This window comes from Hemiscyllium ocellatum, chromosome 9 (assembly GCF_020745735.1).
Source record: "Hemiscyllium ocellatum isolate sHemOce1 chromosome 9, sHemOce1.pat.X.cur, whole genome shotgun sequence".
Lineage (NCBI taxonomy): Eukaryota > Metazoa > Chordata > Chondrichthyes > Orectolobiformes > Hemiscylliidae > Hemiscyllium > Hemiscyllium ocellatum.
The window spans coordinates 18,622,918-18,639,018 of record NC_083409.1 but is presented as its reverse complement, the minus strand read 5'-3'; the positions used below and the strand labels follow the sequence as shown (position 1 = coordinate 18,639,018).

General features: G+C 46.3%; 1 gene segment (V, D, J or C); it reads left to right on the top strand.

Moving 5' to 3' along the window:
* Nucleotides 1–461: 461 nt before the first annotated feature.
* Nucleotides 462–13,448, top strand: LOC132818620 (Ig kappa chain V region Mem5-like; the record flags this gene model as incomplete). The annotated part of the segment is given in 4 exon segments: nucleotides 462–474; nucleotides 661–955; nucleotides 1,463–1,497; nucleotides 12,774–13,448. Coding segments are annotated over 4 exon segments (672 nt in total), but the record flags the coding sequence as incomplete, so codon positions are not given.
* Nucleotides 13,449–16,101: the final 2,653 nt, after the last annotated feature.

Sequence of the window (16,101 nt, the reverse complement as noted above, 5' to 3'; positions counted from 1 at the left end):
TGTTTTCACCCAGAGGGTGGTGGGAGTCTGGAACTCACTGCCTGAAAGGCTGGTTGAGTCACAAACTCTCGTGACATTGGAGCAGTGTTTAGATATTCCCTTGTGTTGTTGTAACCTCCAGGGTAACGGGCCAAGAGCTGGAGGATGGGATTAGTGTCATCAGATCGCTGTTTACCAGCACAGACACAATGGGCCAAATGGCCTCATTCAATGTTGTTCACATCAATGACTCTGAGACAGAGAGAGAGAGAGAGAGAGAGAGAGAGAAGAGGAAGTGTGAGGGGCTGACGTGGCTCTCTCTGCCTGATGCCATTTACATACTGAGGAACACCCAGTCAGACTCTCACAGGCTGCAGCTTTATAAAGCAGAACCCAGTGAAGGGAGAGTTTATCAGGAACCAGGCACAGGGACAGGAGCACACACCATGATTTCACACATCCAGCTGATCTGGCCCCTGGCATTCTGTGTTGCAGGTACAAATCTCTCTCCTTCCACCTTGAATCTTTAGCTGCTCTCCATTTCACTCCAATTCCACTGACTTGTGATTGAAGGGAAAATGCTGAAACCAGAGGAATGCTCAGAGTCTCCAACAATCTCTCATTTGACAGGCTCTTTGTGTGACAGTTCTGACTTCACTGTGTTTCTCTCTGACCCCTCAGGTATCAGTGGGGACATCATCATGACCCAGTCTCCCCCGGTGCTGTCAGTGGGACTGGGCCAGACCGCAACCATCACCTGTAAGGCCAGTCAAAGCATTAGCAGCTACCTTGCTTGGTACCAGCAGCGAGAAGGTCAGAAACCCTCTCTCCTGATCTACAATGCAGCAACTCGATTCACAGGAGTCTCCGATCGATTCACCGGCAGTGGATCAGGGACCAGTTACACCCTGACAATCAGCAACGTTCAGAATGAGGATGTCGCTGACTATTACTGTCAGCAGCATTACAGCTCCCCTCGACACAGTGACACAGAGCTGTACAAAAACCTCAACACGCACAACACCACCTCCTGGACTGACACATCGCACAGTTACATAAAATGTATAATAATGAACACACAGTCTCACCGCCTGAAGTGATATATCCAGTTAGATCTGAATGAAACTGATCAAATTACCCCAAACTGGGATTTCCACTGTCCACGACACACTCCAGTCCCTGTGGTGTCTCAACGCTCACTGAAGGCCTCAAGTTTCCCTCTTACTCTCCATGGCCACATGTGAAGAGCTGCCTCAAGATTTAACATCGAAAAATAAATTTCACAAACCTCCCGTGCCCAGCTGGAAACAACCCAGAGAGACAGAGAGAGAAAGACACATGAATGAGGGAGAAACAGAGAGGGGCAGGGAGAGGGTGAGAGTGAGCGATAGACACACAGAGACAGGGAGAGGTTGACAGTGATAAGAGGGAAGCAGAGAGCTGAGGTTTTTGTACAGCCTCTGCACTGGGAGCTCTCACTGTGGCTTACGTTCGGTAAAGGAACCAAGCTCAGACTGAGTAAGTAAACCTCAATCCTCTGTTATTAACCCTTTCAATACTGAAACACACTTTCTAAAATACAGTTGCTGATTTGTTGAAGGTGTTAGTGGGAAGCTGCAGAGAATGAAATGTGTCTAACAGGGTGTCCAGCTGTATTTCTTTACTTTCATGCCCTCTTTAAAAAAAGCAAGATATAAGTCAGTAAGTTTTACTCACCGTGTGGAGGAGCTCTGTCCATTTGCAGCCTGTGGTCCCATTCCTGCAGCATGGAGTGAAATCAGTGAGTAACCTCCTGCCAGTCTCAGTGTGACGGACACGGGCAAAGTTTGATGTGAGCTCTGGCTCCCTGTCCCAGTCTCTGATCTCACTGATCTCAGCAGCAGCAGCAGCAGCACAGTGAGACACCGAGCTCCCACCTCCCCCAGCTTTAGCTCTGCTCAATCACACAATCACAGAACTGTTACAGTGCACAAGAGGCCATTCCGTCCATCCTGTCTGGACTAGCTCTCCGAATGAGCAATTGACTGAGTGTCATTCTCCTGCCTTCTCCCTGTCACCCTGCACATTGTTCCTTTTCAGATAACAGTCTCATTCCCTTCGGAATGTTTCAATTGAAGCTGCCTCCACCACACTCTCAGGCAGTGCACTCCACACCTTAACCACCCACTGGCTGAAAATGTTTTCCCTCATCTCACTTTTCGTACTTTTCCAATTACTTTCAATCTGTGGCCTCTCGGTCTCAATCCTTTCACAAGTGGAATCATTTTCTCCCTATTCTCTGTTCCAGGCCCCCTCCTGATTTTGAATTTCTGGAACAATTCTCCTCGCTGCCTTCTCCAAAGACTTGGAGGTGCCGGTGTTGGACTGGGGTGGACAAAGTTAAAAATCACACAACACCAGGTTATAGTCCAACAGGGGGTTTATTTGGAAGCACCAGCTTTCGGAGCGCCCCTCCTTCATCAAATGATTGTCAGCGGCGCTCCAAAAGCTAGTGCTTCCACATCAACCTGTTGGACTATAACCTGATGTTGTGTGATCTGTAACTTTCTCCAAAGAAGACAGTCCCAAATTCTCCAATCTATCTTCAGAACTGATATTCCTCATCCCTGGAATGATCTTTGTGCATATGTTTACCAGCTCTACAAAACATTCACCTCCTTCCTGCATTATTCACATTATTTATGTCCCTCATGATTTTATAAACCTCTGTAAGGTCACTCCTCAGCCTCCGGCCCTTCAGGGTAAAAGATCTCAGCTTTTCCAGCCACTAATGTTCACAGAGTCAGACAGCGTGGAAACAGATCTTTCAGTCTAACTCCTCCATGCTAACTAGATATCCAAAACTGACCTCATCCCATTTGCCAGCATTTAGCCCACATCCCTCTAAACCCTTCCTATTCATGTACCCATCCAAACATCTTTTAAATGTTATAATTGTATCCGTCTCCAGCACTTTCTCTGACAGCACGATCCGGACACGCACCACCCTCTGTGTGACAAGTTACCCCTTAGGTCCCTTTTGGATCTTTTGCCTCTCATCTTAAACCTATACCCTCTAGTTTTGCATTCCCTTTCCCAAGGCAAAGACCTGGGATATACACCCTGTCCATGCCTGTCAAGATTTTATAAACATCTATAAGGCCACCCCTCAGTCTCCGATCCTGCAGGAAAAATAACCTCTTCCGACAGTTCAAACCCTCCAGTTCCAGGCAACATCCATGTAAATCTTTTCTGCAGAATTTTAAGTTTAACAGCATCCTTCCTATCACAGGATGATCAGAATTGTCCACGTTATTCCCAAATAGCCTCACCAATTTCCTGTACAGCTGTTAATGATGTCCCAACTCTGATACTTAGTGCAGTGACCAATAAAGGCAAGTGTACCCAACACCTTCTTCATCTCTCTGTCTCCCTGTGACTCCACTGTCAAGGAATAATGCCCCTGCTCCTGCCCCTGCCCCCTGCCCCTGCACCCTGCACTTGCCCCTGCCCCTGCACCCTGAGGTCACTTTGTTGAGCAACACCCCACAGGGCCCCACCATTAACAGTATAAGTCCTGCCCTGGTTTGACTTTCCAAAATGCAACATCTCACATTTATCTAAATTGAACTCCATTTGTCACACGTTTAGATCAGAGCGGTGCTGGAAAAGCACAGCAGGTCAGGCAACATCCAAGGAGCAGGAAAATCGATGTTTCGGGCCCTTCATCAGTATTCCTCTAGCCGAAAAGTCGATTTTTCTGCTCCTCGGATGCTGCCTGACATGCTGTGCTTTTCTAGCACCACTCTGATCTAAACTCTGGTTTCCAGCATCTGCAGTCTGCACTTTTGTCCATTTGCCACACCTCTGCCCATTTCCCCAAATGATCAAGGTCCCACTGTACTCTCAGATATGCTTCTTCACTATCCACTGTACCACCAATTTTGGGGTCATTTACAAACTCGCTATAATTCTTATATTCACATCCAAATCATGTATTTAAATGATGAAAAGCCGTGGAACCAGCACCAATCCTTGTGGCACACAGCTGACATCTGATCTCCAGTCTGAAAAGCAACCCCTTACCACCACTCTCTGTCTCCTATCTTGAAGTCATTTTTTTACCCAAATGGCTAGCTCCCCCTGGATCCCATGTGGCCTAATCTTACTAATCAGTCTATCATGTGGAACCTTGTCAAATGCTTTGCTGAAGTCCATATAGACAGTGTCTACTGTTCTGCTGACATCAATCTTCTCTTCAAACAACCTCAATCACGTTCGTGAGACACGATTACCATGCACAAAACTGCATTGATTGTCCAAATGCATGTAAATCCTGTCCCTCAGAATTCACTCCAATAACTTACCCAGCAATGACATCAGGCTCACTGGTTTATAGTTCCCTGGCTTTTCCTTAACAATGGCTAACATTAGCCAACCTCTCTGTTCTCCAGAACCTCACTCATGGCTGTCAATCAGAAACATACCTCAGCAAGGGATCCAGCAATCTCTTTCCTAGGTTTCCACAATGTCCTGGGATACACCTGATCAGGTCCTGGAGATTCATCTACCATCTTGCACTTTAAGAAATCCTCTTCTGTAATGTGGACTTGTGTCAAGACATTACTATTTACTTCCAAAGTTCCCAAATTTCCATGTCCTTCTCCATGATAAATACTGACCTGGAATATTCATTTAAGACTTAAACCATTTCCTGTGGATCCACCCAGAGGTACATTGTTCATCTTCATGGGGCCCTATTCTCTCTCTAGTTACTCTTTTCCCTTTTCTTATTTACCATAATTCTACCACTTTTGCCCTTGAGTAAGTTCAGGAATTGTTTGCCCTCCTTCAAATGTATCTCGACTATACCTGGTCCACATCCTCTACTATTCTTTTCAGGACTTTCCTGCCAACGTTTGATCCCACTTTATTCGGATCCGTTACATCCATATCCTATAGAAGCTGGCATTTTCCACAGTGAAGATGTTTGACCCTGAAAAGGCATTTGGTCTTTTCTACCATCACCCTCAACTTTGTGATACAATGATCACTCTTCCTTAAGTGTCCTCTCTCTGACACTTGATCCACTTGGGCCAAGATCCAGATCTAGCAGAGCCTCCTTTCTCATTGGACTGGAAACATGCGGCTGGGGAAAATTCACATGAACACACTCTCACAACTCTGGTCCCTCTCTGTCCTTCACACTGCTACTATCCCAGTCTATATTGAGAAATTAAAGACATTCCCCCCCACCCTATTTATATTTGCAGGTCTCTGTAAATTCCTTGCAAACGTATTCCTCTAAATCCTTCCCACTGGATGGTGACTTATTGACTGCACTGATGATTCTGTGGATCTTGGTGTTCCTCTCCGATATTCCCTCCTGGCTCCCACAGCCCTGCCAAGTTAGTTTAAACCCTCTCCAACAGCACGAGTAGATCACCTCAATGGAGCTCAGTGCCAGCTCTGTTCAGGAGCAACGCTGTCTGGTCTACCCAGGTCCCATCTCCCCCAGACCCAGCCCCAATGTCACAAGAATCTAAAACCTCCCTCCTGGATACTCTTTCCAGCCCCACAGTCACTTGTGTTATCCTCCTGCTCCTCTTCTCACTTGCCTGGGGCACTGGGAGTAACCTGAAGATTCCTACTTTTGAGTTTCTGATGTTATTTCCCTTCTGAGCTCCCTAAATTCTGACTGCAGGACTACATCCCTTTCCTCCCTCTGTCACTGGGACTGATGTGGACCACGACTGCTGCCTGTTCCCCCTCTCCCCTCAGGGTGCTCCGCAGTCGCTCAGTGACATCCTTCACCCTGGCACCAGGGAGACAACACACCATCCTGGATTCCCATCTGCAGCTGCAGAAACACCTATCGATGCCCTCACTCTCGAATCTCCTTTCACGATCACTCTTCCAGTCTTCCTTATACCACCACACCCCCCCCCCCCACCCCCAATAAAGCTGAGCCCCCCCATGGTGCCATGGACTTGGCTCTGGCTACACTCCCATCATTCTCATCAGGATTCCAAACTGAATCCTGGTTGGAGAGTGGGATACAGTCAGGGGATTCCTGTACTAGCTGCCTGCTTCTTCTGGACTGTCTGCTGCTCCCCCATTCCCTCTGACCCTGCATACTCTGAAGCTGCAGAGTGACCACATCTAGAAACGTGCTCTCCACAGAGCTCTCAGCCTCACGGACGCTCCGCACTGACACCAGCTGCTGCTTAAGCTCCAAAACCCAGAGCTCCAACTGCTGTCACTGACCACACTTCCTGTACTAAAGGTATTCCAGGAGCTAGGAAGCATTCTGAAATTCCCACATGGATGCACACTCTCTCCACTCTTTGGTTGTCTCTTGGCAAATTTCTGATGACAAACAGCTCCAGCAGGGCTCACAGTCCAGTGGGTTCAGTGTTCCAGGGTTTTGGGGGAAACTGTCCAGAAGTCTTTAAGAAATAGGAGCAGAAATCAGCCATTCAGCCCATTGAATCTGCTCTGCCATTTCATCTTGGCAGATATGCTTCTCACCCCTATTCCCCTGCCTACTCCACAGGAACGTTCGATCCCCTTCACAATCACAAACCTATCTATCTCTGTCTTAAATACACTCAGTGACTTGGCCTCCCTTGCCCTCTGTAGCAATGAGTTTCACAGATTCACCACCTTCTGGCTGAAGAAATTCCTCCTCACCTCAGCTCGAAAGGGTCGGCCCTTCATTCTGAGGTTGTGCCTTGGTTCCCGAGTCTGCCCTGTATCCACTCTATCCAGGCCGATCAGTATTCTGCAAATTTCATTCAGATCCCTCATCATTCTTCTAAACTCCATCGAGTACAGACCCAGAGTCCTCAACCACGCCTCATATGACAAACCCTTCATTCCCAGGATCATTCTTGTAAACCCATCCAATACCAGCACATTGTTTCTTAGACTATGGGTCCCAAATCTGCTCACAATATTCCAAATGTGGTCTGACCAGAGCCTGACACAGCCTCAGCAGTACATCTCTGCTCTTGTATTCTGGCCCTATTGAAATGAATGCTATCATTTCATTTGCCTTCCCAAGCACAAACTGGACCTGCCTGTTAACCTGAAGGGAAACCTGAATGAGGTTTGTGCTTTAGATTTCCAAAGGCTTTCCTTATTTAGCAAACAGTCTTTGCATCTCTTCTTCCTCCCAAAGTGCACACCCTCACACTGTCACACATTGTATTCTATCTGCCCACTTCTTTGCCCACTCTCCGAGCCTATCCAGGAGCTTTTACAGCCTTCCCACGTCCGCAACACTACCTGTCCCTCCACCTACCTCATGTCACCTGCAAACCTAGCAACAATGTCTTCACTTCCTTCATCCAGATTGTTCATGTATAACGTGAATAGTTATGGTCCTAACATTGACACATGCAGAACTCTACTAGTCACCAGCGGCCATTGTTCCTCACGTTCTGCTTTATGCCAACCTGCCAGTCTTCAATCCATGCCACTACATTGCCTCTAATACTGTGGGCACTTGTCTTATGTCAAATGCCTTGTGGAAATCCAAATAGATTACTTCCTCGGACTCTCCTTTGTCTGACTGGCTCATTGCCTCCTCAACGAATTCTAACAGATTTGCCAGGCATGACGTCTCCTTGATGAAGCCATTGCACTTCCAAGTCCTCTACAATTTCATCCTTAAATTGAAGTCTAAAACCTTACCAACAACTGAGTCCTGGCTAACTGGCTGATAATGTCCCATCTTCTACCTCCCTCCCTTCTTAAACAGGGGTGATATGTGAGCCATTTTCCTGTCCCTTGCCCCCACCAAATCCATCCCCATCTCACCTCCACACCCTGACTCCATTGATTACTGAAAGATCATCACCAATGCCTCCACAATCTCCTCACCAATCTCCTTCAGAACACACTGGTGTAGTTCATCCAGTCTGGGTGCGTTATCCACATTCAGACCTTCCAGCTTCCCCTGTACCTCCTCCTTAGTGATGGCCACTGCACTCCCCTCTGCCCCTGACAGTCTTGAAGTACTGGGACACTGCTGGTGTTTTCCATGGTGCAGACTGAGGCAAAATATCTATTCAATTCCTCTGCTATTCCTTCATTCCCTGTTATTCATTCTCCAGCCTCATTTTCCAGTGATCCATAGTCTATTTTTGACTCACACTTCCTTTTTATACACCTGATAAAACTCCTGCAATCTTCTTGTATATTACTGGCTAGATAACTCCCACATTTCACATTCTCCACCCTTTATGCTTTTTCAGTTATCCTCTGCAGGTTTTTAAAGGCTTCCTAATCCGCTGGCTTCCCACTATTCTCCACCACATTGAGTTACCTTTACTCAACTGAAATACTGTTCAATCTGATTGCAGCTTCTCCCTCTCAAACTACAGGGGGAATTCTATTGTATTATGGTCACTTATCCACAGGGATACTTTCACCTTAAACTCACTAGTCATGTTTGCCTCAATACACATCACTGAATCCAGACCTGCCTGTTCCATAATGGCTCAACCACAAGCTGCTCCAAAATCCATCTCATAGACATTCAATGAAATCCTTTCCTTGAGATACACTACCCAGTCCACCGATCCATTGAAGTCTGCCCTGACATTTTCTGTCTCCTGACTGATTTCCTTCCCCACATCCTGATTACTGCTTGGAGACCTGGACATAACTTGCATCAGATTCTTTATTTATTGCAGTTCCTCAGCTCTACCCACACAGATACTACACCTTCTGACTCTACATCACTTCTTGCTATTGATTTAATTTCATTTCTCACTAACAAGGCAACTCTTCCCCCTCTGCCCATCTGCCCGTCCTTTTGATAGGACATATAACCTTGGATATTTAGTTACCAGCCCGAATTCCCTTTCAGCCATGTCCCTGTGATACCCACAACATCGTACCTGCCAGTTTCAATCTGCACTACAAGCCCATTGTGTACACTGTGTGCATTTAAGTACAACACCCTCAGTCCTGCATTGACTGCCCTCCTTCCAATCATTGTCCTCTTAGCTGCTGTGCTTTATGTTCAATTCCGGATCCTTTCTGTACTCTCTGTCCTTTTACATCTTCTAGAAACTTGAATAACCTTTCCTGAGCCCTCCTCCACTTTAACTAGTTTAAATTCCTTGGAAACTCAATTTACCTCAATGTGTGGCATCACTTTGTCAACCTTACTCAGATTGCTTTGTGCATTTAGATACAAACTCTTGAAGTTTGTTCTATTGTTGATTTTCCCTGCACTTTTATGATCCCTTTGATATTTAAAAATTCCATCCCTTTCTTTTATTTTTTGGTAACAATCAATCCCATCACTAACCAGCAATCCTACCTTCTCCTTTACCTTCCATTTTCTCATTTTCCATCCAACTGAACCAAATTCCTTTCTCTTTGGGTTGAGTTCAGGCCAATATTTATCGTTGAGCCGACATCATTGATCTCATTGCTTCCAGTGGGATCTTGCTGTGTAGAAACTGGCTGCCACGTTACTGACATTGCAACAGTGACTGCTTGTCAAACAAAACTGTCTGTAAATGTCTTTGGGAGAGCCTGAAGTGTTAAGGGCTGGATTGAAATACAATTAGAGTCAGAGAGATGGACAGCACAGAATCAGACCCTTTGGTCCAACTCATCCATGCTGACCAGATATCTGAAATTAATCTAGTCCCACTTGCCAGCATTTGGCCCATATCCCTCTAACATCTTCCTATTTACATATCCATGCCTTTTAAATGTTGTAATTGTCCCAGCTTTCACCACCTCCTCTGGCAGCTCATTCCATACATTTAACACCCTCTGAATGGAAACATTGTCCCTTAGGTCCCTTTTAAATCTTTCCCCTGTCACCTTCAGCCTATGCCCTCCAGTTCTGGACTCCCCAACTCTGGAGAAAAAAATCTTCTCTATTCACCCTATCTATGCCGCTCATGATTTTATAAACCTCTATACGGTCACCCATCAACCTGCAATGATCCAGGAAAAACAGCCTCAGCCTATTCAGCCTCTCCTTTTCATGCAAACCCTCTAACCTTGGCAACATCCTTGTAAATCATTTTAAGATTCGCAACATTTTTCCTACATCAAGGAGAACTGAATTGCACACAGTATTCCAAAAGTGCCCTAACCAATGTCCTGTACAGCCGCAACAGCTCCCAACTCCAATACTCAATGCACTGACAAATAAAGGAAAGCAAACCAAATGACTTTGTCACTTCCCTACCTACCTGCAACTTCATCTTCAAGGAACTATTCTTCATTTTTTGGATGAACTGAGAGTCTTTCAGTTGTGAAAGATGCCATTCCATGGCACTATTGGATGAAGAGAAGGCAGTTCCCTCTGGTGTCCCTGGTCAATATTTATCCCCCAGTCAAAATCACTCAGAATGTATTTCTCTGCTAATTATCACATGGTGTTTGGGATCTCGCTGTGCACAGTCTGCTGGAAAGATCCAGTGGGACATCCTGAATTGGGGACAGGTGCTACACAAGTGCAAGTCTTTCTTGAAGGTTGGAGTCTCCTGATCTGGATCCTCATCCATTGTCTGCGCACTCTCACCTTCCAGGAGTCGTGGGGTCATTAGGAGCAGTGACCCTGTCTGACCCTAGGACACTGAGACTCTTTGCAGCCTCACCCTTGACCTCAGCCCAATAGTGTGCAGCAAAGTTTGAAATATAATCTAGAATCTTCTACACAGACACCCAACGTGATTCTTTCCTGACGTGTGTGGATCCGAGTCTGCTCCAATGTTCTTGGATAAGGTTATCCTGATCTGTGGGTAATCGGAGGTTTGTTAAAGAGATATCACGCTCCACCCCACTTTCCAGCTCTTGCTCCATAGCTCTGGAAGTTTCGCTGTTTCAAGTGAACATCTAAGTGTTTTTTCAATGTGATGAGGGTTTCTGCCTCTCCCACCCTTTCAGACAGTGAGTCCCACATCCCACCAAGCTCTGGGTGAAAACAAATACCCTCAACCCCCCTCTAATCCTGCCCCCAACTGATTTCAATCTCTCCCCATGGTTATTGCCCTCTGTGCTGGTGGAAATCAGTCCTTCCTACCCACTCGGTCCAGGCCCCTCATCATTTTATACACCACCATCAAATCTCCCCTCAGCCTCCTGTGTTCCAAAGAAAACAGTCCCAGCCAATCCAATCATTCCGCAAAGCTCAAAGTCCCCATTCCAGACAAACTCCTCCTCTGTCCCCATCTCTAATGGAATCACATCCTTCCTGTAATGTGGTGACCAGAACCGTACACAGCTCTCTCACTGTGCTCTAACTGGGGTTTTATACAGTTCCAGAATGAACAAACTCCTTGCTTTCACAGTCAACCAAAAATGAGATAAGGGAGGTGATGGTCTAATGGTGATATTGCTGAGCTGTTAATCCAGAGATCCAGATAATATTCTGGGGACCAGGGTTAGAATCCAGCAGATGGTGGCATTCAAATTCAATCAAAACAAAATCTGCAATTAAGAGACTAATGATGACCATGAAACCATCGTTGATTGTCAGGAAAAAGCATCTGATTCCCTGATGTCCTTTAGGGCAGAAAACTGCCATCCTTACCATGTGACCCCAGATCCACAGCAATGTGGGTGACTCTAAACTGCCCTTTGGGTGATTAGGGATGGGCAATAAATGTTGCCGATCCAGCAATGCCCTCATTCCATCAAGGGAAAAAGAAAAACAGTTTATCCCATGTGTCTTCTGAACCACCTCACTGACCTGCATTCATTAGTCACCATGGCCACATCTTTCACCTCCACACACATCTGACTTCCAGCTTCAAAATGATGAGAGATATTCCTTCATTATCTGAGAAACAGATAGAAACATCAAACACAGGAGCAGCAGTAGGCCATTCAGCCCTTCAAGCCTGCTCCACCATTCAATATGATCATGGCTGTTCATCCAACACAGTCCCCTGTTCCTACTTTCTCCCCACATTCTTTGATCCCTTTAATCCTAAGAACTATATCTAATTCCTTCTTAAATACACATTGCATCAAATTCCCTTTTGCTGGAAAAATGGATGACAATTATTGGGTTGTTGTTTTTTGACCAGTATGGACACAATGGGCTGATGGGCCTTTTGGGTCCCTATGAATCCATTGTTATTTATTATGAATAACTGGGTACCAAGGGCTGACCCCTGTGGCAGCCTAAGTTGTAATTACCTGCCATTCAGAAAAAGACTCATTCTTTCTGTGCTGCCTGCCAACCAGTTCCCAATCTTTGTCAGTACGTGAACCCAATCCTCTTGTTTGGTCTAGATCTGGGAGTCCCACCCTTACTCATTGTGGGAACAGATTCAGAACAGTCTGTCTCATCCTTCGAGGGATCCCACTGCCCTGACACTGATTTTCCATCATGTCATTGGTTCCGATCCAATTTTACCAAAGCACTGCACAGTTTAGGAAAATGAAAACTTTTACACTTGCTCCATGGTTCTCCGTTTCCATCCCTTCTCTCAATCTCACTGAGTTCTGATCACTGTCACTAAAATGTTCCCCCATCAATAGCCCTTCCAGATGCCTACATTCATTCCATAACTGATGGTCCAAAATTGTCCCTTCTCTCTCTGCTGCTTCACCATCACCTTCTCAGGGGCAACTAGGGACGGTAATGAATGTTGGCCCTGCCAGTGACACTCAGATCCCAAGAAGCAATTTCAACAGTGTCTGTTCTTTTGTCGGGTTTATTCTGTATTGACTAAAAATGTTCAAAAAGATTGTATTGCCAGTGAATATTGTGAGGGTTGAATTCCCTTCAAATGGCAGGGATTAAAATTGTTTCTCTTGTCTTTCAGGCCGTGAGAACTCTCAGCCCAAGCTGACCCTGCTGCCTCCCTCCCCGGAGCAGGTCAATGCCAAGGGCACTGCCACCCTGGTGTGCCTTGCCAATCACTTCTATCCCGATGAGCTGGAGGTGCAGTGGAAGAAGGACGGTGCAGTCATTTCAGACGGGGTTCAGACTAGCAACTACCTGCGAGCTTCGGACAGTACCTACAGTGTCAGCAGCCTGCTGACCCTCTCTGGGTCTGACTGGGAGTCCAACGCTCACTTCTCCTGTGCCCTCACACATGTGACCCTCCCCTCTCCCCTCAGCAAGAGCATCAGTAAATCAGAATGTGTGTAGAGAGTGTGAGACAGTCCACAGAGGAGACACAACTTTAAATAGAACAGGGCTGAGCTGGCAGGACAAAGGTCATTGTCAGCACTGAATTTCAACTCTCTTCCTTCTCAGGACTGCTCAGAGAACCTTCTGAGGTTTGGATGTTAAAGCAGGTCATTGCGACAGTGTCGAGGGAGCTTTATGCTGTGTCAAACGCCATGCTGTCCCTGTTGTGGGAGTGTTTGATGGGGACAGGGTTGACTTGTGATGCCAAGTAAAATCTCTTGAAGTTGCTGAAGACTGACAGCTGTACAAAACAATGTGAACCTCAGAATTCTCTGCTTCAGTAAACCAGATCTCCTTCCTGCTCAGCTGTCAGTTCCAATTTAAGGTTTTGTCACTGTTTGAAGGGACAGGATTCTCATGTTATTGAGCAATTCTCCACAAATGTTTTCCTTAAACTCCATTGTGGCTGTGAATTTGAGCAGCTTCCTCTGTCTGGGCTGTTAATTGCAGTTTTTTTTTCTGTCAATGTGAATGTGGAAAAGGTAATAAAGATGAAGATTCAGTCTCTATCTCTGTGTGCTTTGGAAATAGATGATCTTCCCCACCCCCCAGTTGATTGGCTGCATTTCAGCAAGTCATTGTCAAGATTGGCTGGTTGGCCTGTCAATCAATTACAATCATCAATCATTAATCATTTTCAAATGATCCCTTTGGTCAGGAATTTATGCAGGTTACAAGATTCCAAAAAGAACAGAAACTGAAAGCTGTTAGGACTCAATAAGTACAATCTGACGCATTCCCTCTTCACTCTGTTGGTCCAGGTCCAGCTGATGGGATCGCACTGTGCAATCTCTGCTGCATGTTGGGTAGCTGCTGAAACAATCTTCGGCCAATCACTGATATTGTCAGCTCTGTCTCTCTGAGGTAAAAACAAGGACTGCAGATGCTGGAAACCTGATTCTAGATTAGAGTGGTACTGGAAAAGCACAGCAGTTCAGGCAGCATCTGAGGAGCAGGAAAATCGACATTTCGGGCAAAGCCCTTCATCAGGAATAGAGTTCTATTCTTGTTGAAGGGCTTTTGCCGAAAACGTTGGTTTTTCTGCTCCTCGGATGCTGCCTGAACTGCTGTGCTTTTCCAGCACCACTCTAATCTAGAATGTGTGACTCTCTGAGTGTGAGTGTTTAACTTAATGCTGCTTGGAGGGGTCTCTCTCAGTGTGGATTTGTTACTCAGAGAGACACCTACAGGCAGCGTTCAGTAACGCACCCACATTCGGAGACACCTATCTGCAGCATGGAGTGTGATCATGTTCCTCAGTGCTACCTGTCTCACAGAGTGAGTGTGTTACTCTGTGCTGTCTATAGGTGTCTCTCTGAGGTATGTGTCTCTGAGCGATGGATTGAAAATGGGCTTTGTGCTGGGGATTTAAGATTAGGCTTTAATCTTCTCAAATCATGAATGGAAAACCGTTCTGCTGATTCAGTCTGAGATGGCAGCTCATTCAGATGGCTGAAGTTAAAAATCCAACAACTCCAGGTGATAGTCAAACAGGTTTATTTGAAAGTAGAAGCGTTCAGAGCACTGCTTCTTCATCAGGTAGCTGGAGGGGCAGGATCATTGGACACAGAATTTATTGTAAATTCAGATGGCAGCTGAGAAAGGTGAATACTGAGAGTGTATTCTCAGTAAGGGAGGGATTTCAGAGGCAGTGGGCACTGTGCTCCCTAATGCAGAAATGTCGATTTTCCTGCTCCTCAGATGCTGCCTGACCTGCTGTGCTTTTCCAGCACTACTCTAATCTAGACTGTGCTCCCTAATGTTTTGCCCAATTACAAGGGGACTTTCTGAATCCAGGGTCAATCGTGGCTGCCTGCCCAGCCAATGCTGGCTCCCCATAGTCATATTTCAGTGGTTTATTAACCCAAAACAAGGTGCAGCAATATTACCTTCCAGGGAGGGGAGCTGTCTGAGGGAGGGAGGTTGAATTCTTGCAGCCCCAAGAGAGGTTGCGGTGGATTAATGACAGGTATGACCACCATGAAGGTGCCACCTTCTCTCCCCCTGCCCCAGCTGTGATGACCCTCAGGTTAAAAGTGTGACTGCTCTGGGATAATGACCACATTCCTGGGTGATGGAGGGAAGGCCAACCTCTCCCAAAGGCAGCACAGGCTGGATCGAAGGTGAAACAAGAGTAAGCATGGGGAGATTGAGGGTGACAGAAGCGGGAGGGGGGGCAAGTTGGTTGGCAGGTTGTTATTCAGAGTCAGGTCCCAGAGTGTCAGTCCTTCTGACATGCCCCTTTTTATCTGTCAGCCGGGGCTCCCTGATTGGACAAAGGTAACTGTCCCTGTCAGATAACTCATATTTCATCAAAAAGAATAAAATATTTATTGAACAAGGAGCTCAAGAGCTAAATGACATTAAACAAAATGAATGGTTTGAAAGATTTCATTATGGATACTGCAAATAAGATTTGGTGAAGAACTTTTTCACTCAACAGGTGGTGGGAATCCGGAATGGACTGTCATAAAATCCCTACAGTGAGGAAACAGGCCACTTGGCCCAACATGTCCACACTGACCTTGGAAGAGTAACCTACCCAAGACCCAATCCCCTGTCTTATTACTCTGCTTTTCCCCTGACTAATGAGCCTAACCTACACATCCCTGACCACTATGGGTAACTTAGCATGGCCAATTCACCTAACCTGCACGTCTTTAGACTGTGGTAGGAAACCAGAGCACCCAGAGGAAACCTACGCAGGCACTTGGAGAATGAGCAAACTCCACACAGACAGTCGCCTGAGGCTGGAATTGAACTTGGGTCAAAACACCCAATCCAGCCTTGACTTCGCTCCAACCTCTGCCTCCACTTCTGGCCCCTCCCACTCTGCAACCAAGACTGAGACTACACTTCCCACAGTCACCCTGAGTCCAACTGCCTACCTGCAGCCAGCCAGCACACTCGCTCTCCCTCCTCACCCATCCACCCCCACAGTGCACCCTCTCCCTCCA